Raw genomic sequence first — 23,194 nt, 5'->3', positions numbered from 1 at the left:
CAACTGAAAAAAGAAATCTAAATAATTTAGAACTAGATTAATTGACTGGTAACTTTATAAGGAGAATGAAATCACTAGAACAGAAATCAAAATCTACCACATCCTATGGCTTTTCCAAATAAAGCAATGCCCTTCACCGAAGGGTAGGCCTATATCTGAAAAGAGGTCTTTCCACTGCCCTTTACTCAGATTCTCACCTTTAGCAGCATGCTTTCCTCCCTACTTCTTCCTCCATGTCCTTGTTGCCAGTGGATCCAAGTGAACAAGCCTTAAAATAGAGACCTGTTTTCCTTCTTCATAAATATTTTCTGCCAAGGGATTTTTCTTGTCTCCTGTCTATCCACCCTGATTTTCCTCTCTTATGTGCTGGATTTCCCCCCACCATTCCCACATCCTGAAATGAATAAAGAATTATCTTTAGGGTTGATTCAGTCTTCACACAAGCCTACTATTGAACATTCTGAATCTGAGAAGAAACTTGAGACCTTTTTTTTTTTTGTCTCTCTTCAAACGTAATTTTGATTTCTCAATTTTAGTTTCAAAAACTGCTGTTATTTAAGTGGTATACTTTTGCACAAATGGAAGCTTTATAGAATAATAATTCTCAGAAATGTTTTATAAAGTTTATTTAAATATTAATCTTGAGTGCATTATTTACATTTTATTATTCTCTTTTATTTTATTTATTTATTTTTTTGGGGGTACGCAGGCCTCTCACTGCTGTGGCCTCTACCGTCGCGGAGCACAGGCTCCGGACACACAGGCTCAGCGGCCATGGCTCACGGGCCCAGCCGCTCCACGGCATGTGGGATCTTCCCAGACCGGGACACAAACCCGTGTCCCCTGCATCGGCAGGCGGACTCTCAACCACTGCGCCACCAGGGAAGCCCCGGGGCTACTCTTCATTGCAGTGCGCGCGCTTCTCATTGCAGTGGCTTCTCTTGTTGCGGAGCACAGGCTCTAGGCGCGCGGGCTTCAGTAGTTTTGGCATGCGTGCTCAGTAGTTGTGGCTCGCAGGCTCTAGAGCACAGGCTCAGTAGCTGTGGCGCACAGGCATAGCTGCTCCACAGTGTGTGGGATCTTCCCAGCCCAGGGCTTGAACCCGTGTCCCCTGCATCGGCAGGCGGATTCTTAACCACTGCGCCACCAGGGAAGCCCAGCATATATTTTTTATGGGATTTATGTTGTTAATTTTGATGTATATCCTTAGAACCTTGTCCTTCAAGAGTAAATGAATAGTAATTTGATTCATAAAATTTCTTTATGAGAAACAGAATTAGAAGTCTCAAGTGAAGCAATAATATGGAATAAAATACATTTAAATCCTTTTATTTAGAGTGGGTTTTCAAAGACTGTCCCCATATGCATTTTATACCCATATGAATTTTTGTACTTAATTCACTGAGTTATAAACAGCTGTTTATGACCATTTCTTCCACTGAATAAAGTATCACTGAAATCACAAAACATTAACCTTAATTACACCTGTATCCTTGGCTCCATGGAGCCTAGTACATAGTGAGGACCAACTCTTCTTGTTGTTGTTGAACTGAATTTATATATGATAATTCCAGGCGTTCTGATAAACAAAGAGATACATTTTCTAGCTAAGCATGATAAATTTTTCTGTAAAACGAAAAATCATTTGCTTTTCCCAGCTACACAATAGAACTTCTTTCCCCAGTGCTCACCCTGGAGATGTATTAATCTCCTAAAGGACAAGAAGACACTTGGCTAAGTATTTCCCCAGTATGTAAAATGGACACATTACCTGGAAAAGACAAACTCTGCTGAACATGGGGTAAGATTAAGTCCAATGTACATAGAACTCAGAAACATCTGGCATTCATGAAAAAGATTTAAGGCCAAGAAAACTCAGCTGATGAGATTCCAGAAAGAGGAAAGAAGTTTCATCGCTAAAAACCTCTTACTAAGATATTCCCTATGTCTTGCTGAGTACTTTTTGAGCTAATAATACCCCTTCCTCACTCAGTCTATTTGTAAAAAGCAAATGCTGACTAGTAGAGTCTAGAATTATATTATCAGGAAAAGTTATAATTTCCTCAAAATTATTTTCTTAAATCAACTAACCTGTTGAAATATCTCACAGTTACACTTAAAAATACTTTTATTATCGAATATTATAAACACGCTAAATTGGAAAAAATATTGAATACCTGGTTACCTGCCACACAGCTTTATCAAATCTTTATATTTTGAAATATTTATTCCAAAATTTAATAACACATTAGATAGAGTTGAAGCCCCCCCTTTGTGCCCTTCTTGCTCAGAGTTAACAATTCTGATTTTGAAGTTTATCATCTCAACATTCCATTTTAAAAAATACATTCTGATTTACTTATCTATTTTTGTGGCATCTGCTAGTTATCACCCCAAAACAGACTCTTCTTTGTCCATTTTTCTACTAAGTTGTTTGATTTTTTTTTCTATTTTTGGTAGGAGTTCTTTATATATTCTAGATATATATAGTCAATTATAGTCAATCTATTAGTCAATTACTTTTGATGCAAATATTTTCTCCCAGTCTGTGGTCTGCCTTTTCACCTTTCTATGGTGCTTACTGTTGACTAGAAGTTTTAAATTTTAGTATAGTCAAGTGTATCCAACTTTACCTTTATAATTTAAACTTTCATATCTTGTATAAGAGAGTCTTCCTTTCCCCAGGTTCACAAAGATAACCCTCTATATTTTCTTCAAGAAGTTTTAAAATTTCACTTTAAACTTAGAACACTGACTCTATGGAATTTATGTTTATGTTCAGAGAGGTAGGTACCTAATTTTATTTTCCTTTTCACAAAGATCATCAATTGTCTCATCCCTGCTTACTGACTAGACCATCTTTTTCCCACTGATTTTCAGTGTCAACTCAATGGTATATCAAGTCTCCATGTATCTCCTAGACTTCCTATTTTGTTCCATTTGTCTGTTTGTCTATATAATAAATCAGTGAATAGTTCTGTTGACTAGAGGCAGGTATACATAAAGGGAAGTAATGAAAAATCAGATTGGAAAGCTAGACTAAGTACAGTTCCAAGAGAACCTTGAATACTATTAATGGTCTCCCACCAGCCCTCAAATCTAGTCAGGAAGCAGTCATCCATCTATAGCAGGGGTTGGCAAATTATGGCCTATAGGCTAAATCCAGTCTGAAATCTGTTTTTCTAAATAAATATTATCAGAATACATTTATTTTTGAATTATCCATGGCTACTCTGATTACAATGGCAGAACTGAATAGCTATGACAGAGATCATATGGCCCCCTAACCCTAAAAGATTTCCTACATGGTCCTTTACAGAAAATATTTGCCAACCCCTGATCTAGAGACCTGACCAAAATCTCAGCATAGATTCCATGGCTCTAATGCCTCCTTATGGCCTACATAATTCTGCTGCCATAACCAAAGTAGTCAGTTTTGGCGGACAATGACAGATAAAATTCCTATCTCAGACATTATAAAATAGGGCTATACCCCTTTTCTTTAAATTTATTTTAAGGAATTTATAAAAGACATTCTCATCTGGCAAGGGGGGGGGGAGAACTGGATGAAGGTGGTTAAAAAGTACAAACTTCTAGTTATAAGATAAATAACAGGGATGTAATGTACAACATGATTAATATAATTAACACTCATGTATGTTATATGTGGAAGTCGTTAGAAGAGTGAATCCTAAGAGTTCTCATCATAAGAAAAAAGTATTTTTTTCTTTCTCTTTTATTTTGTATCTACAGGAGATGATGGATATTCACTGGACTTATGTGGTAATCATTTCATTATGCATGTAAGTCAGATCAGTATGCTCTATACCTTAATTATACAGTGCTATATATCAAATATATCCCAATAAAACTGGGAAAAAAACTCAAAAAAAAAAAGACACTCTCATCTACGTTGACGGCATAATTTTACCTTCAGAACCATGACAAAACTTAAAATGTAATTGGATACATTTGTTAATTATTCTGGAGACTGAAGCAGGCCCATTACACTCTCTCAAATTTCAGACTTTAAATGAGTCTTTGGCATGTGTTAGTTCTCAAAAAACAATGCAGTTTGACTCACTTCCTTACAAATAATGCCGTCATTGGGTTAGGACATAATCTTTTGTTTCGGCTTTCATAAAAATTTGATACAAGAAAATATTCATTTAAAAATATTTCTGGTCTTTAATAAAGCTGTAGCTATAGATGTCTATTTCATACTCAGTGTTGCTTATGATGTTCTGAAGGATAAATGACCAGGAAACAGGGAGGCTTTACCTAAATCACACTGCTCAACCTACTTCACCTATAGGAAATGCCAATTCTAAGAAGAGGAACGGAGAGTATAAGTGCTCACTTCCTTAGCTGGGGGAGAGAAGGGAGGAACTGAGGAAAAACCAGCAAACTGCCTAGTCTTGGATAAATAACTGAAGGGACCCAGACAATAGGCCTCCTGCATCTCCTGAGAGAAAATTCCACAGCCCGGCATTCCAGGTATCCTATTCACGGCCTCCAGATGCTAGAAGCCAGATCACAGAAAGCACCAACACCTTAGATGAGCCAGATTCAAGGCAGCGCAGGTCGTCTCTACCTGCTATATGCATTGTTCTTGGCAGAGTGAGGAGAGGTATCCAAATAAAAGACCATAGGTTGTAAAAGGAAGTTTGAAATAATAATTTCTCATGAGGGAAAAGCAAAATTATTTTGTGAAGAGCAGGAGAAAAGGAAAAGGAATTTTGTTCCCCACTCCTCTTCCCAATTCCCAGGTCTCTCTGGCTATGGTTTCTCCTCCCCAGAGATGAAAAAACCTGGCTGCCTGTATACACCTGATTAATGGAAACAGAGATTTTCAGAGTAGCTCCACACTCTTTAATTCTCTCCCTCCATGACTCTAGAAATGCTTGATTTGGCTGTGTAAAAGTAATTCTAGTTATAGTGATTTACATGAACTACTTACTTACCATTTATGCCTAATTACCTCACAGCACAATAACAATTATGCATACATTAAATGTGTCAGATTAACCTGGCTATAAGTTTTATTTGATAACAAAAGTAAAGTATTCATAAATGCTTATTCTTTATAGTTTGTTGCTCATATAGCATAGTCATCTGCTCATAACTTTTTCAAATTTTTACTAGAGAAAACATTTTTATGTAGGTAGGTGAAAGCAGCCTAATAGTCTGCCACCAATTTTTTCCCACTGACTAATAATTCTGGCATTTTGTGAAGAAGGTGCATTTTATTCTAACATTATGGCTTACCCTTACAGAAAGTTTCTTAGGAGTACAATTTTTTTTTAACAAGTCCACCAAAATGAGTATTTAAACATCTGCATCAAAATCAAATGCCCATATATGCTAACTGAAATAAGTCAGACAAAGACAATACTGTATGTTCTCACTTACATGCAGAATTTTTAAAAAGCGTAATTCATAGGATGGTGGTTACCAAGGGCTGTGGGGTAGGGGAAATGGTGAAATACTGGTCAAAGGGTACAAACTCTCAGCTATAATATGAATAAGTTCTGGGAATCATGGTGACTATAATTAACAATACAGTATTATATTATATACTTGAAAGTCGTTAAAAGAGTAGATCTTAGGGGCTTCCCTGGTGGCGCAGTGGTTGAGAGTCCGCCTGCCGATGCAGGGGACACGGGTTCATGCCCCGGTCCAGGAGGATCCCACATGCCGCGGAGCGGCTAGGGCTGTGAGCCATGGCCACTGAGCCTGCGCGTCCGGAGCCTGTGCTCCGCAACGGGAAAGGCCACAGCAGTGAGAGGCCCGCGAAAGAGTAGATCTTAAATGTTTTTACTACAAAGAGAAACAGTAATTATGTGAAGGGATATAGGTGTTAACTAATTTTATTATGGTAATCATTTTGCAATGTATACAGGTATCAAATCATCACATTGCACACCTTAAACTTACATATGTTATCTGTCAATAATATCTCAATAAAGCTGGGGGAAAAATCAAATGTCCATGAAATTATAAACCCTATTTACCAAAATCAAGAACTCTACATACTAACAAAGTTCTACTGCTGGAAAACCTAACAGTCCAAAGTTTCCTTCTCTGATAATCAGCATATCAGTCTATATTTTTAGAAGTAGTCTGTGGCACCTTTAGAATCTTCAAAACTAAAGCTTTTATATATGTTTTATTCAAATTACATTTGGTATTTGGATCTTTTTCAATGTTTGAAAAACACTGAAAAACAATGATTTGGTGGGCTAAAGAAACTACAGGACAAATACTATCATAAAGAGATGTCGATCCATTTACTAAACATTCATTCACGTATGCACTGGGATTTAACAAATATAAGCTTTCATTAGACACATTTGAAACTACCTGACTTGTCAAATTTCCTCCTTACATAAGAATTACCCAATAAAACCAGGGCCTCTAGATAGAAAGTACTGCATTTACTTACTGCTAAATAGCTATCTATTTACTAGGCAAATCCAGCATAGCCAATTTATAAATCAAAGGTGGAAGTATGGGAAAATACCCTTAAGAAGAGCCAAATAATAATTTTAAAGAAAAAAATAGGTTGTTGAATTGGCAACCAGATAAGTTAATTTAAGGAATATTTTATTAAGGAATGGAAGTTCACCAACCCCTGTAAGATGAGCCCTAGGGATGATACAGAGTGGGGAGGAGGAAAAGGACTGTATTTCCAAAAGGGAGAGGGCTAGAAAGGGAATAAGATACAACAGTCATGAGAGAAATTTAACTTTCAGATAACAAAAAAAAAAATCTGGTAAGTAAAACATCTTGTTTCCTGGCTATGATACATAACAAAGTTGTTATTTTGTTTGGAAGACCTCCTGTATTGCAAACTATAATTAGGTATGCAGTACCTAAGCAATCTGTATTTTCCAAACTTTTTGCTTCTTGACTCACCCATCAACTTTTGGAAACACAGGAAAAAGAGAAAAGGTTGGCCATCAAAAGGGATAATTCATCATTATTTCCCATAACCATTGTTCTGGATTAGCTAACACACTCTGGCTTCCACACTCACAGTCCACTTCTGAGGGAAACCGCCCTGCTCACAGGAGCCCTGGATGGCACCTTATACAGAGATCCAATCTTTGTGCTAACTAGCAGCCTCTGGAAAACTGGTGTGAAAGCTCTGCCCAAACAGGGATGAAGTGTTTGGGTGGATGGTCAGATTTTTACTCAGGAATTTAAACCATGGATACAGGAAAAGAACCAAGAAGCTGGTAGAATAAATAGAAGTGGGTAAGGGCATGGGAAAAGGAACAAAGAGTAAGCAGATTATGTGAATGGCAGGGTTCTGGAGAATCAATGGGTACCTCCTACTACAAGTCATCAAAGTTTTCAGAGCCGCTGACACTGCTGAAAGCTGGCACAGGCTCTGTGAGGCCTGGCTGAGCGATGGAGACGCCCTTCATTGTTATTTTCTTATGTAATCTTATTCTACATCTCCATTTCTCTCTCAGACCTAAATAATTCTCTATTCCTTTTAACCAAAAGATGCTAACACAATGGCAGCCTTTTCCTTATATAAAAATAAAACTATTTCATTACACTCTGAAGTGCTTTTTAAAACATAAAATTACTTTCAGTAGAGTTTTTAAATAAAGTACTACTAACACATTGTTATACAATACCTTTCTTATAAAGATCTTATAATAAAAGAATATTTGTGTAGCGGGGTGGGGGGAGGAGGTTTGGTCAGTCAGTTAAAGGAAAAGTAGTTTCTTAGGTTGAACAAATTCTAACTCTTGTAACTATTAATACCCCTCATGATTTGAGGATGACACCACTGATGACAATGGCTTCTACAGAAGGATAAGGAATGGGAGTTTTCCTGGTGTCTCAGAATTTCAGCAAAAACTCAAAGCTGAGGACAAGGGGAGACAGGTCCCCCTACACACTAAAGAGAGGCACTAATTGTATCCATGCAGGAATTACTTAAAAAGAGAAAAAAAAAAGTCAAAAAACAGCCCTAAAATCAAAGTAATCAAGGCAGAAAGCTGTTAGCTGGGTAAAGAATTCTGTGGCATTTCCCCCAGATGAACCTCATGCCAAGTGCAGGGGGTCCCCAAGAGAAACATCCAAGGAGATTAGCATTAAGGAAAAAACGGGGTGGATACTCATTTAGGTGAGAAAATCTACAGACAGCTACCAAAGCAGGGTGTGAAAGAACTCATGGAAGAACTTGACACGTGTCCCCAGGAGTATAGGGGTGCACAGGACAAAGACAGACACTGGTGCTTGCTTCTTATATCTGCAGAAGTCCAAGGGCAGGAGACTGACTGAAGCTGCCCATGCAGAAGGGGTTGGAGAAATGAGATGTTATACTTCCCGTGGCCTAAGTAGACGCCATAAAGGTGACCTGGTTAGCGCTGTCCCGAAAGGACCCCTCTTAGAAGGCTAAGTGCAAGGGCAAGGCCGTCTCAGCCTCACGTAGTGGTGTGAGGTGTTCCGTTAGAGCCATAAGAGGTCAGTCACAGAGTGGAGCAGCAGGGAGGTCCTCATGGGAGTCCTGAAGAATCCACCCAGTGCCCCTCACAGAAAGCTAGCATGTCAGCATCTACCACACAAAAGGCCCTTAACTGGTGACTTCAGACTCTGCTGTTTCACTCTAATCTTCTATCCCCCTCGTTCTGAGCCTAGAGAAGCCAAGCGAGCAGAGAGAGGAGAAGAATAGAGAGAGAAGAACAAGTCACCCCCTCTTCTCTGCTGCTGATCCTGGGCCAGGCCTAACCTAGAGAGAGGGAGAAGCTTTGAAATGCACACAAGTGTTCACTTTGACTGGTATTTAGGGTTTTTTTTTTTAAATACCTCAATATGAAGCTATCTGAATCCCGCTGAAGGTGAAAGAAAGCTATGGAACATCAAGAGGTCAGAAATGGGGATCCAGCAGAGCTTGTTTAAAGGAACTGGTAGGAAATTTTCAAGCTCTTTCATCATTGTACCCAACTGCAGTTAATCCATTTTTTAAATGCTTACATTTTTAACTGTTCAATCTTTAATGTCACACAAACCTTACCTTAGAAAAAAGGCCTTCTGCCTCTATACTGTATCCTTTAAGTTCCTCATGTAATTCCTGCAAACACTGTATGACTCTTCTTTGATGTTCATCGTCCTTTAGCTCACGAGCTTTGATCAGAAAGTCATAGTGGTCCAGTGGTCCATGGCAAACAGCTAAAGCTTTTGAATAAACCTCTGTAGCAGCAGTTGAAGACATACTCTTGGCTGTCTGAACTGTATAGGCTATAAACAAAAATATACATAAAATTTTAGACTTTCTGAAATCAAGATATTTCATAGTGCTCTACATTATTTCTTAATGGCCACATTAAAACTTTTAACCAGTTATAATTATATTTGAGCAGTTGTAAATATCACTTTGATGAAAATAATAATATAAAACACATTTTGTAACATAAATATATTTATAAATGTCTCAGTTTAATAAACCCCAAACTCATAAGCTATCACTACAACCCCTCTTCCAGGAAGAATGGAATGTCTGCTTTGCCTCCACTCCAATGAATGAGCCACCTGGGTTCATCACATCTTTCTTCACAGCAGGGGTGGTACCTTTCTTTGCATTAGGCCTAAATCTGGTTCTTCAGTACGAAGACAGAGACTTAGACGCTAGTCACAAAGGGTTTTCTACTGCCTCTTTATTCACTGTCTAAAACAACACAGCATTCAGATGTTACCACATTGAATTCAGCACACTTCTTGCGAGACTCCTTCCCTTTTCCATCACCTTTAGGTTGAACACAAAGAGTTGAGACACAACAGAGTGTCTGTTTCAAAGCAGGGAGGTGTGTTAATCCTTTTTTTAGCTTCTTGGGGAAGAAAGTTGATTGTCTGTGTTAAGGTCCAGTTAGAACTCCATTCCTTATCTGGGGCAGGTTCAGTGAGCAGCAAACTGGCACATTTTTAGACAAAGATTTTACAAGGGTATTTTGCCATTGTTCCTCTTGTTCCATTGAATACCATGTTTCCTTTATTTCAATAATATGAAAACTACTTAATTTAGGAAAAGAATTAACAGTCACAACATTATTTCCATCATTTTCTAAAAAAGGAAAAAAAAATCCTTAAATATACCATGACTGTTAGGGATAGGGCAGAGCTATCCTCTAATAACTGCTCTCCCTTTTTCTGAATAAAGGTTTTAGCTGGGTGCAAGGCTGCCGAGTGAAATATTCCATATCCTGGCCTCTCTGGCAGCCAGGATGGTCATGTGAACAATGGGATGTAAGCTGAAATGTGTGCAGCTCCGCTCTGGAGCACTTAAAGGGAAAGGGCGAATCCCACTCCTCCCCTTCCCTTCCCTCCCTCTGACTGGAAAGAAAGTGCCATGACTGCAGCTGGAAGAGCCAACCTGGCAAGGAGAGGCGCACAGAATGCTGAGCAAAGCAGAGCAAAGTTCCCTAACAATGCTGAGCTGCCAAACCAGCTCTGGACCACCTGCCGGGATTTTTATGTAAAATAAATGTCTATCTTGCTTTTCAAGCAGTGTATTTTAGGGTCTCTTTGTTACGGAGGCCTAAATTGTACCCTAACTAATACAGGGGGCTTACAGCCTGCAAAAGAGAACCGGACTAAGGGTCTCTTGGAAGCCTAGGCCTCGTAGGACCAAGAACAAGGCTTGGGTTCATGTTGAAGCTGGAGGCATAGGTTGAGAGTTCCATAAGGTTTCCAGCAATTTGAGATGTCTACCAGAGTGGTATAAGAAACATATTTGCCCTTGGTCCACAGTCCCTAGTACGGAGCTCATAAAACCCTTGGAATTTCCTAAGTGATAGAGTGTTTTCTGTTTATCATAATGAGCCTCTTTCCATCCCACATATGCTAATGAACGCAGGGTAGGGCCCCAAAATAACCTCAGGACACGGCTGGTTCCCAGAAAGACCAAGTGTTTAGAAAGTTGGAACTTGCAGCCCCACCCACCAACTTGGGAGGGCAGGGGAGGCTGGAGATTAAATTCTATAACCACTTTTTTTTTTTGTATTTGAATACTCAAAGCAGCAGCTTTATTTATAATATTTAACAGCTGAAATGAACCCAAATGTCCATCAATTGATGAATGGGTTAACGATGGTATATCCACACAATGGAATATTACTCAGAAGTAAAAAGGATTAAAACTACTGATAAATATAACAATGTAGATGAATATTAAAAGTATTATGCTAATTGAAAAAAGCCAGAAGCAAAATTTAATTTTATATGACTACAGTATACAAAGTTCTAGAAAAAGCAAAACTTTTCTAGTGGAAGAAAGCAAATCAGTGGTTTCTAGAACCCAGGAATAGGGTTATGGGATTGGTAGCAAAGGGGTAGGAGCAAATTTTAGGGGTGATGGAGGTATTCTATATTATGATTATGATGGTGGTTACATGACTGTATACATTTGTCATAACTCATTGACTTGTTCACCTAAAATCATGAATGTTATTTGTATATAAATTGTACTTCAATAAAGGTTTCACAGGAAAAAGGGAAACTTTGGGCTATAGATGCTGTTTTACAAGTTAGCTTTTAAAAATTATAGGGCTTCCCTGGCGGCGCAGTGGTTAAGAATCTGCCTGCCAATGAAGGGGACACGGGTTCGATCCCTGGTCCGGGAAGATCCCACATGCTGCAGAGCAACAAAGCCCATGCGCCACAACTACCGAGCCTGCGCTCTAGAACCCATGAGCCATGACTATTGAGCATGCGTGCCACAACTAGTGAAGCCCTCACGCCTAGAGCTCATGTTCTGCAACAAGAGAAGCCACCGCAGTGAGAAGCCCACGCACCGCAACAAAGAGTAGCCCCCACTCACCACAACTAGAGAAAGCCTGCGCGCAGCAACAAAGAGCCAACGCAGCCAAAAATTAATTATTTAAGTAATTTTTAAAAATTGTATGCTTACATGCTTCTATAAACACTCTTGAACAATAAGATATGGAGGGCTTCCAGGATGGTGAAAACGTCAAGGTGCCAGGAAGGTGACATACCCAGAGAGGGCATGGAAGCTCCACACCCCTGCTCCTATCCCTTGCCCTGGGCATCTCTTCCATTTGTCTGTTCCTGAGTTCTATGTACCCTTTATAATAAACTGATAAACATAAGTAAAGTGTTTTTTCTGATTTCTATGACCATTACTAGTAAATTATCAAATTTAGCTAAGTATCAACCCACTAAATTTGTAGTCAGACGTGCGGAAGTGTGGGTAGCTTGGGCAGCCCATTTGCAGCTGGCCTCTGAAGTGGGGCCACTTTTGTGGGATTGGCCCTTTAACTTGGGGGATCCGATGCTACCTCCAGGTAGATAGTGCCAGAACTGAACTGACGGATAACCATTAGTGTTGGAGGATTTGAGAAACTCACAACCAGGGAAAATGCTCTTTTCCACTCCCTGGAATCAACCAAGTAAGAAACCTAAGATAATGCTAATTTCCTTCTCCTCCATCCCACAAACCCTTTCCCCAGCCCTCAACCAGGTCCTCAGCCAATCAATCATCAGTGCTACTCAATTTTACATCCTAAATACTCTCTAATCCATTCCCTCCTCCCCTCTTCACACAACCACTCCAGCTGGGCCTCTTATTGTCTCTGGCTTGGCCTCCCTGCCTCTGATCGCCTCCTGCCTCACATTTACCATGACCACACCACAATCTCTAAAAATATCTTCCATCAACTACAAGGATGATCTTGCTAAAATCTCAATGTGATTTTATCAATATTTTGCTTAAAATTCATCTCATTGTTTAAAGGCGTGGTTTTCTTTTTTTTTTTTTTTAAGGGAAACAGTTTTTTTTTTGTGTGGCTGTGCCAGGTCTTAGTTGCAGCACACGGGATCTTTAGTTGCGGCACGTGGGATCCAGTTCCCTGACCAGGGATCGAACCCGGACCCCCTGCACTGGGAGCACAGAGTCTTAGCCACTGGGCCACCAGGGAATTCCCTAAAGGAGTGGTTTTCAAATGCAATGTTAACAGCAGCAACTTTTTCTATACAAAACTTTCCATCGGATCCCAAATCTATTTGAGAAAAGAAGAGGGGGTAACAAAGTCCTGACCTCTTCACATTTCCCTCATTCCCAAGCCCATATCACCCCATTTCCAAATCAGCCCCTAAGGCCACTTCCCCACCTTATAGGATCACATTAAGTAAGAATAGTGTGCAGAAAAGAGTTAACACAGCAGGCCTGAGACTACCGTCCTTAGCAATGCCTGCTTGCAAAAATGGGCTCTTGACTGGGAACTTGGGTTCCCATCATTCCCAGAAATGGTAAGAGTGATTCACTGTGCCTAAATGTTTGTATCGTATACAATGTGATTTATGCTGAACACCTAGTTTCCTTCTATAAATCTGTAATTTTGGCACATGCTAGGCAGAGGGTGCCTTTGTAACCACGGCTCAACTCTAGGCATTGAGCCTATAATGAGCTTCCCTAATAGACAACATTTCACACCTGTTGTCACAGTAAGTTGCTGGAAGAATTAAGCATGTTCTGTTTGACTCTCCTGGGAGAAGACGCTTGTAAGCTTGTGCCTAATTTTCTCTGAACATTGTCCCACATGTATTTTCCCTTTGCTAATTGTGCTCTGTATCCTTTTGCTATGATAAATCGTAGCTGTGAGTATAACCATATGCTGAGTCCTCTGAGTCTTCCTAGTAAATCACCAAACCTGGGGGTAGTCTTGGGGATTCCCAACACAGATAGTGTCCTCATTCTGAGGTTCAAGGAATCCATAATACGGGTGCAGCCTGCATTTTCAGACTACTCCCCCTCTACTGTTCAAAATGCATCTATTTTTTCGATACAAGAAATGACTGAGTACCACCACATGTAATGGGTAATAGGGAATATCAAAGTTGACTTGTTTTTTGGTTTTTTTTTTTAAATTTATTTATTTATTTATTTTTGGCTGCGTTGGATCTTTGCTGCGGTGTGCAGGCTTCTCTTGCGGAGCATGGGCTCTAGGCACGTGGGCTTCAGTAGTTGTGGCACATGGGCTTCAGTAGTTGTGGCTCGCAGGCTCTAGAACACAGGCTCAGTAGTTGTGGAGCACGGGCTTAGCTGCTCCGCAGCATGTGAGATCTTCCCGGACCAGGGATCGAACCTGTGTCCCCTACATCGGCAGGCGGATTCTTAACCACTGCGTCAACAAGGAAGTCCCAAAGTTGACTTGTTTTAAGTGCAGGTGGAAGAACAAAAAAATTGCAGCAGTAATGTATCAAGATCAACTGGAAATAGCAAGTAAAATGAATTTGGGTACAGAGAAAATGGTTATGAAACTATTCTAAGTGGGAATAATACAGGCCCATATTAGGATGGCAACAGCAAAAATGTTAGGAAGCGGGGTAGAATGGAAAATGCAAAGGTAGATTCAATAATGTGGGTTGCCTTCTAGTCAAACTGGATTGCTTACCATATCTCAAACATTTTCCATTCTTTCATTTCATAGCCATGCCTTTGTTCACAATGGTCCCAACTGGAGAGCCTCCTCCTCCAACCCTCTGCCAGCCTAATTTCTCCTCCACAAATCTCAACTCACCCTCAGCTCCCTACCACCAGATTTCCAAACTCACCTGTATCTACCCCATTCTCTTTTCTTTCCGCAGTTACAGCTTAAGAGCTATTTCTCTTTCCATCAAGGGCTATTAATGCCTTCACTCACCCTCTAATCAGTGGATTTCAATTTTTTGGAAAAAAAATCATGACCCAATATACACACAAATATACATAACTGAAAAACAAGTTTCATGAAGTAATAACTAATTTATTAAAAGTATGAAATAGTAAGAAAAAAAGGATCTTTCTATGCATGATATTCTCTGGTATTTTATACACATATATTTTTATTATTTATATCTAAAGAACCACTATATTTAGTTATACTAAATGCCTTATATGATACTTATTTACCTTTTTGTTTTCTTTCCCCATCAGAACATATGCTCTTTGAGGGCAACAGTGCATGACATGATTGGTGCTTATTAAATATTTCTTGAATCCCCTCCCTTCGTACATTTTCAGAGATATCATTCTCTTCATTAATCACCTCTGTACTATATCATCTCCTTTCCCCTCTCTTCTAGTTTTTTTCATATCAGCTCAACCCTCTCCTCTTAAAATAATAACAACAACAACAAACAACCTCCTTGACTTGACACCTGCTCTCCCTCTTTCCCTTCATAGCCAAACCACTTGAAAGAGTTGCCTTTACTTTCTCTGGCCGCCCCCTCACATCCTGCTCATTTCTCAACCCACTATAATCAAGCTTCTACTGAGATGGCTTCTGCCAAGTTCATTCAATGCCTTTTTTTAAAAATATTTATTATTTATTTATTTATTTATTTTTGGCTGCGTTGGGTCTTAGCTGCAGCATGATCTTTCGTTGCGGCATGTGGGCTTCTCTCTAGTTGTGGCATGTGAGCTCCAGAGCCCACAGGCTCTCTAGTTGTAGCACATGGGCTCCAGAGTGCATGGGCTCAGCAGTTGCTGCACGTGGGCTCTGTAGCTGCGGTGCACCAGCTAACTGTGGCGCACAGGCTTAGTTGCCCTGTGGTATGGGGGATCCTAGTTCCTCGACCAGGGATAGAACCCGTGTCCCCTGCATTGGAAGGCAGATTCTTAACCTCTGGACTACCAGGGAAGTCCCCACCCAATGCCTAGTGTTGCCAAATCCAGTAGATATTCCTCAGTCTTCATATTCCTGTTTACAGTTATAAAGTATCTAATTTTTAAAGTTATTCATAGGAACCATCAGGACTGTGGGCAAAGTACATTGTTTCTATTGGGATCTGGCTTTGGAGAGGCTTAAAGTCCTTTGCTTCCACTTTTATTTTTACTAACCCAACATCTTTATTGAGTAGTTTATACTGCATTCACATTTCTCAAAAAGGAAAACCAAGTTACACTGAAGATGAGGCATCACTTCAGGCAATCAGCAGACATAAAAAGAGAATCATAGGTTATCTAGTACTGCATATAAGAAGCTTATAAGTCGCCATTCTATCCCAACAACAAGTAAAAAGCTGAAAAATCAACGTATCTTTTCAGATCCATAAGAGAAGGAAGGACACAGGACAAACTGCTGCCCCCAAGATTGAAAAGAAATTGATTGGTGTAAATGAACCAATTAAAAGATTGTCAGAGTGGATCAAAACCCAAGACTCAATTACATGTTGACTAAAATAAACTCACTTTAAATTCAAAGACACATACATATGAATAGTAAATGGATGGATAGAGCAGAAACTAACACAACATTGTAAAGCAATTATAATCTAATAAAGATATTTTTAAAAAACGGATGGAAAAAATTACACCATGCTAACACTAATCAAAAGAAAGCAAGAGTAGCTATATTAATTTCAGACAGACCAGACTTCAAAGCAAGGAAAGTTATCAGATATACAGAAGGATGTTACATAAAGATAAAAGAGTTGATTCTACAAGAAGACATAACAATCGTTAATATATATGCACCTAACAACAGACCATCAAGTTAAACTACATGAGGTAAAAATTGATAGAACTATAAGGAAAAATAGATGAATCTACTATCATAGTTGGAGACTTCAGTACCCCTCTAGCAGAAATGGACAGATCCCGTAGGCAGAAAATCAGTAAGGACTTAGTTGAACTCAACAACACCATTAATCAACTGGCTAAACTTGACATCTATAGAATAATTCATCCAACAACAGCACAATACACATTATTCTCAAGCTCACACAGAACATTCACCAAGATAGATCATATTTTGGGCCACAGAACACACCTTACCAAAGTTAAAAGAACAGAAATCATACAATGTCTGCCATCAGACCACAATGGAATTAAACTAGAAATCAATAACAGAAAGATAAATGGAGGGCTTCCCTGGCGGCGCAGTGGTTGAGAGTCCGCCTGCCGATGCAGGGGACGTGGGTTCGTGCCCTGGTCCGGGAAGATCCCACATGCCGCGGAGCGGCTGGGCCCGTGAGCCATGGCCGCTGAGCCTGCGCGTCCGGAGCCTGTGCTCCGCAACGGGAGAGGCCACAATGGTGAGAGGCCCGTGTACCGCAAAAAAAAAAAAAAAAAAAAAATCTAAGAAAGATAAATGGAAAATTCTAAAAGATGCAGAAACTATGGGACTTCACTGGTGGCACAGTGGTTAAGAATCCGCCTGCCAATGCAGGGGACACAGGTTCGATCCCTGGTCCAGGAAGATCCCACGTGCCGCACAGCAACTAAGTCTGTGTGCCACAACTACTGAGCCTGCGCTCTAGAGCCCACAAGCCACAGCTACTGAAGCCAGCACGCCTTAGAGGCCGTGCTCCGCAACAAGAGAAGCCACCACAATGAGAAGCCTGCACACCTCAACGAAGAGTAGCCCCTGTTCGCCGCAACTAGAGAAAGCCCACGTGCGGCAATGAAGACCCAACGCAGCCAAAAAAAAGTTTTTTTAATTTAAAGATAAAATAAAATATGCAGAGACGAAACAACACACTTCTAAATAACATATGGGTCAATGAAGAAACCTCAAGATAAATGTAAAAATTCTTCGAGTTAAATGAAAATGGAAGCACAATTTATCAAAATTTGTGGGATGCAGCAAAAGCAGTGATTAAAGGGAAATTTATAGCAATGAATGTATATATTAGAAAGAAGAAAGATCTAAAATCAATCATCTAAGTTTCCACCTTAAGAAACTAGAAAAAGAAAATTAAATCCAAAGTAAGCAGAAGAAAAGAAATAAGAGCAGAAATCAGTGGAATTGAAAATAGGAAATCAACAGAGAAAATCAATGAAACCAAACACTGGCTCTTTGAAAAGATCAATAAAATTGATAAGCCTCTAGCCAGGCTAACAAGGAAAAAGGAGAGAGGACACTAATTGCTAATATCAGAAATGAAAGAGGGATATCACTATAGATCCCATGGACATTAAAAGGATAATAAAGGAATACTATGAACAACTCAACCCATAAATTTGAGAACCTAGGTGAAATGGACAAATTCCTTGAAAGACACATCAGCCAAGATTCACACAAGAAGAAACAGACAATCTAAATAGGCCTGCATCTATTAAAGAAACTGAACCAGTAATTAATAGTCTTCCAAAACAGAAAGCATCAGGCACAGATGGGTTCACTGGTGAATTCTACCAAACATTTAAAGAATTATACTAATTCTCTACAACCTCTTTCAGAGGATTAGAAGCAGAAGGAATACTTCCTAACTCATTCTATGAGGCCAGCATTTCCCTAATACCAAAATAAGACAAAGACATTACAAGAAAAGAAAACTACAACAATATCTCTCGTGAACATAGATGCAAAAATCCCTAACAAAATACTACCAAATCAAATCCAACAATGTATAAAAAGAATTTCACAATATAAACAAGTGAGAATTATCCCAGGAATGCAAGGCTGGTTCAACCTTTTTTCTTTTCTTTTTTTTTTTTTTTTTTTTTTTTGGCTGTGCCATGTGGCATGCAGGATCTTAGTTCCCTGACCAGGGATCGAATCCATGCCCTCTACAGTGGAAGCATGGAGTCTTAACCACTGGACCACCAGGGAAGTCCCTGGTTCAACATTTTAAAATGAATTAATGTAATCCATCACATCAACAGACTAAAGAAGAAAAATCACATGATCAGATCAATAAAAGCAGAAAAAGCATCTGAAAAAACTTATACACATTCATGATAAAAACTCTCAGTAAACTAGGAATAGAGGGAACTTCCTCATCTTGATAAAGAATACCTACAGCAAACATCATACTTAATGGTAAGAAACTAGATGTTTCCCACTAAGATCAAGAACAAGGCAAGGATGTCCCCTCTCCTCACTCCTTATCAACATAGTACTAGATAAATCCATAAGACAAGAAAAGGCAATAAAAGGTATACAGATTGAGAAGGAAGATATAAAATGGTCTGTTCCCAAATGACATGGTCATCTATACAGAAAATACAAAAGAATCAATAAAATAACTCCTGGGACTAACAAGTAATTATAGTAAGGATACAAGGTTAATATACAAAAGTCAACTGCTTTCATATATGCCTGCAATGAACAAGTGGAATGTGAAATTAAAAACACAATACCAGGACTTCTCTGATGGTCCAGTGGGTAAGACTCTGTGCTCCCAATACAGGAGGCCCAGGTTCGATCCCTTGTAGGGCAACTAGATCCTGCATGCATGCCACAACTAAGAGTGCACATGCCACAACTAAGAAGTCCACATGCCACAACTAAGAAGTCCACATGCCGCAACTAAGAGTCTGCATGCCGCAACTAAGAAGTCCACATGCTACAACTAAGAAGCCCACATGCCACAACTATGAGCTCGCATGCCACAACTAAAGATCCCACATGCCATAACAAAGGATCCTGCATGCTGCAACTAAGACCTGGCACAACCAAAATAAATAAATAAATAAATAAATATTTTTTTAAAAAAACACAATACCATTTACATTAGCACCCTCCAAAAAGGAAATACTTCAGTGTAAATCTAACAAAATATGTACAAGATCTATATGAACAAAACTACAAAATTCTGATGAACAAAATCAAAGAACTTAAAAATGGAGAGATATTCCATGTTCACGTATAGGAAGACTCAATATTGTCAAAATGTCAGTTCTTCCTAACTTGATCTATAGATTCAAAGGCATCTCAATTAAAATCCTAGCAAGTTATTTTGTGGATAATGACAAAATAATTCTCAAGTTTAAATGAAGAAGCAAAAGACTCAGAATAACCAACACAATACTGAAGGAGAAAAACAAAATTGGAGGACTGACACTACTCAACTTTAAGATCTACTATAAAGCTACAATAATCAGAACAGTGTGGTATTGCCAAAAGAATAGACAAATAGATCAATGGAACATAATAGAGTCCAGAAATAGGCCCACGTAAATATAGCCAATTGATCTTTGACAAAGGAGCAACGGCAATACAATGGAGCAAAGATAAGACTTTTCAACAAATGATGCTGGGACAACTGGACATCCACATGCAAAAAAAATGAATCTAGACACAGACCTTAAACCCTACACAAAAATTAACTCAAAATGCATCATAGAGCTAAATGTAAAAGAAAAAACTATAAAACTCCTAGAAGATAACATGGGAGAAATACAGGAGACATAGGAGAAACCTAGACGAGCTTGGGTATAGCTTTGACTTTTTAGATACAACACCAAAGGCACAATGCATGAAAGAAATCATTGATAAGCTAGACTTCATTAAATTAAAAACTTCAGTTCTGCAGAAGACAATGCCATGATCTCAAAAGACAAACCACAGACTGGGAGAAAATATTTGCAAAAGACTCATCTCATAAAGGACTATTATCCAAAATATACAAAGAACTCTAAAAACTCACAACAAGAAAATAAACAATCTGATTAAAAACTGGGCCAAACAGGACTTCCCTGGTGGTGCAGTGGTTAAGAATCCGCCTGCCAATGCAGGGGACACAGGTTCGAGCCCTGCTCTGGGAAGATCCCACATGCCACAGAGCAACTAAGCCCGTGCACCACAACTACTGAACCTGTGCTCTAGAGCCCGCAAGCCACAACTACTCAGCCCACGTGCCACAACTACTGAAGCCCATGTGCCTAGAGCCCGTGCTCCGCAACAACAGAAGCCACTGCAATGTGAAGCCCGTGCACCACAACGAAGAGTAGCCCCTGCTTGCTGCAACTAAAGAAAGCCCACACGCAGCAACGAAGACCCAACGCAGCCAAAAATAAAACTAAAATAAAATAAATTTTAAAAAAAACAACTGGGCCAAAGACTTTAACAGAAACCACACCAAAGAAGATATACAGATGACAAAAAAGCATATGAAAAGATCTCCATATCATATGTCATCAGGGAAATGCAAATTAAAAGAACAATGAGAAGGAATTCCCTGGTGGTCAGCGGTTAGGACTTGGCACTTTCACAATCCCTGGTCAGGGAATGCAAGCTATGTGACAAGGCCAAAAAAAAGAAAAAAAAAATGAGATACCACTACACACCTATTAGAATGGCCAAAATCCAGAACACTGACAAATGCTGCCCAGTATGTGGAACAATAGGACCTCTCTTTCCTGGGGAGAATGCAAAATGGTACAGCCACTTTAGAAGACAGTTTGGCCATTTCTTACAAAACTAAACATACTCTTACCATACAATCCAACAATCATTATCCTTGGTATTTACCCAAAGAAGCTGGAAATTTATGTCCACAAAAAAACCTGCACACACATATTTATAGCAGCTTTATTCATAATTGTCAAAACTTGGAAGCAACAAAGATGTCCTTCAGTAGGAGAATGGATAAATAAACTGGTACATCCAGACAATGGAATATTATTCAGCACTAAAAAGAAATGAGTCTATCAAACCATGAAAACACATGGAAAAAACTTAAATGCACATAACTAAGTAAAAGACCAATTTGAAAAAGCTACATACTGTAAGGTCCTATATTCTAATGATATGACATTATGGAAAAGGCAAAACTATTGACAGTAAAAAGATCAGTAGTAAACAAAGGGAGGGGGTAGGTAGGAAGAAGGTGTGAATAGGCAGAGCACAGAGGGTTTTTAGGGTAGTGAAAATACCCTAAAATATACTATAATGTGCATATGTGTCATTGTACGTTTGTCCATATTCGTAGAATGTACTACACCAAGAACCCCATTGTAAACTATGGACTTTGGATGATGATGCTGTGTCAATGTAGGTTCATCGACTGTAACAAAGGTACCTCTCTGGTATGGGATGTTGATAACTGGGGAGTATTGATAACAGGGGACATGTGGGGGGCAGGAGGTATATGGGAAATCTCTGTAACATTCCTCTGAATTTTGCTGTGAACCTAAACTGCTCTAAAAAATATCAGTCTTTTTAAAAAGAAAGAGAAAGAGAGAATCAGTCAGGCAAGATACTCAAGGCTGAGAGATTGGCCAGCTTAGGCCTGGACAGCAGCTGTATAAATTGAATCACAAAAGACTTCTCAAAAGCTGCACTAAATTAAATCTGTTACTGCATCAGTGTACACAAATTATGTGATGCTGCTGCCATATTATTTTGATTTGTATTAATTTGTCTTATTGTACTCCAAATGGACAGTGGGAAAATGCCATTCTGAAGATCCACAAACTAATCTACAAACATAAATGTAAGATTTTAGAGGCACAAAAAGTCTGCGCTGTTCTAATACCTCAATTTTGTACCTTATTTCACTACTTTCTCCTAAACGAAGTTTAAGGAAGATCCCACTATACTCCATAGCCCACTTGTTATAAGATTTACTCAATATCATGATGTCTTAGCATCTGAATAATCTATTATAACTTTCTAGATAGTATTTTAACAATTACTTCAATTTTTCTCCCCAAGGAAAATAAATGAGTTTCCCCAGGCTCTGAGTGTATTTGTTATTACTTCAATTCCCCCTGCTTCAACTTTTTTTTGAAGTGAACATAACCTCCAGATTTTATTGTCTTCACAATAAAACAAAAGATGAAGTTTAGAACTGGAGTACTTAGCCCTTTCTCTTATCTCCTCCCAGTTCAAAATGCTTGCTGGTCTTAACAGTCAGCACTCTCTAACTCTGCAGCACTTTCTAGGCTCAATGCATTCAAGCCTCAGCACAATCTCCATTTGCAGTTTTAGCCTTTTTTCCAGAAAAGCAGCTTAGTCTGCTTCCTGTCATAAGACCGCTTTCCCTGGGCATTCAGAGAGTCCTTGCCCTTCTTGTCCTGTGTCACTCTGTGGGTTTAATGCTTGGCATGCTTCTTACAGTTAGTTTGGAAAGTTTCAGGGATATACACCATGTTTGTCTGTTTGTGGGGGTGCTATCGGCAGGGGAAGAAGTGATTTCCCCCAATATTTAAGTTTTCATCTGAAGACAGAGGTTTAGAACAAAAAAATTCTTCTGAAGTTCTGCAGTATTACAGTCTATGCTAATATGTTCCACTTAAACAATCTCATGGCATTAATAAGTAATATAACAGGGACTTCTCTGGTGGTCCAGTAGTTAAGACTCCTTGCTCCCAGTGCAGGGGGCCCAGGTTCGATCCCTATTCAGGGAACTAGATCCCGCATGCTGCAGCTAAGATCCTGCATGCCACAACTAAAAGATCCCACACGCCGCAACGAAGATCCCGGGTGCCACAGCTAAGACCCGGCAC

The 23,194-nt window shown here is 39.3% G+C and overlaps 1 protein-coding gene and 1 pseudogene across 9 annotated transcripts in view; both read right to left on the bottom strand.

Moving 5' to 3' along the window:
• AFG1L (AFG1 like ATPase) overlaps positions 1 to 23,194 on the bottom strand; it is a 195,095-nt gene that overhangs the window by 155,258 nt on the left and 16,643 nt on the right. For all 9 annotated transcript variants that reach the window (XR_012324774.1, XM_073789485.1, XM_073789484.1 and 6 more), the window contains exon 2: positions 9,038 to 9,261. Coding sequence is in view for 8 of the 9 variants with exons in the window: in XM_073789485.1 (XP_073645586.1) it covers positions 9,038 to 9,261 (224 nt within the window). In the remaining variant the exon portion in view is untranslated. The remainder of the gene's footprint in view (positions 1 to 9,037; positions 9,262 to 23,194) is intronic.
• On the bottom strand, positions 22,299 to 22,837 carry LOC101324221 (large ribosomal subunit protein eL42-like; annotated as a pseudogene).

This window comes from Tursiops truncatus, chromosome 12 (assembly GCF_011762595.2).
Source record: "Tursiops truncatus isolate mTurTru1 chromosome 12, mTurTru1.mat.Y, whole genome shotgun sequence".
In the NCBI taxonomy this organism is placed as follows: domain Eukaryota; kingdom Metazoa; phylum Chordata; class Mammalia; order Artiodactyla; family Delphinidae; genus Tursiops; species Tursiops truncatus.
The sequence above is the reverse complement of the archived record's forward strand: the minus strand, read 5'-3'. Positions and strand labels throughout refer to the sequence as shown.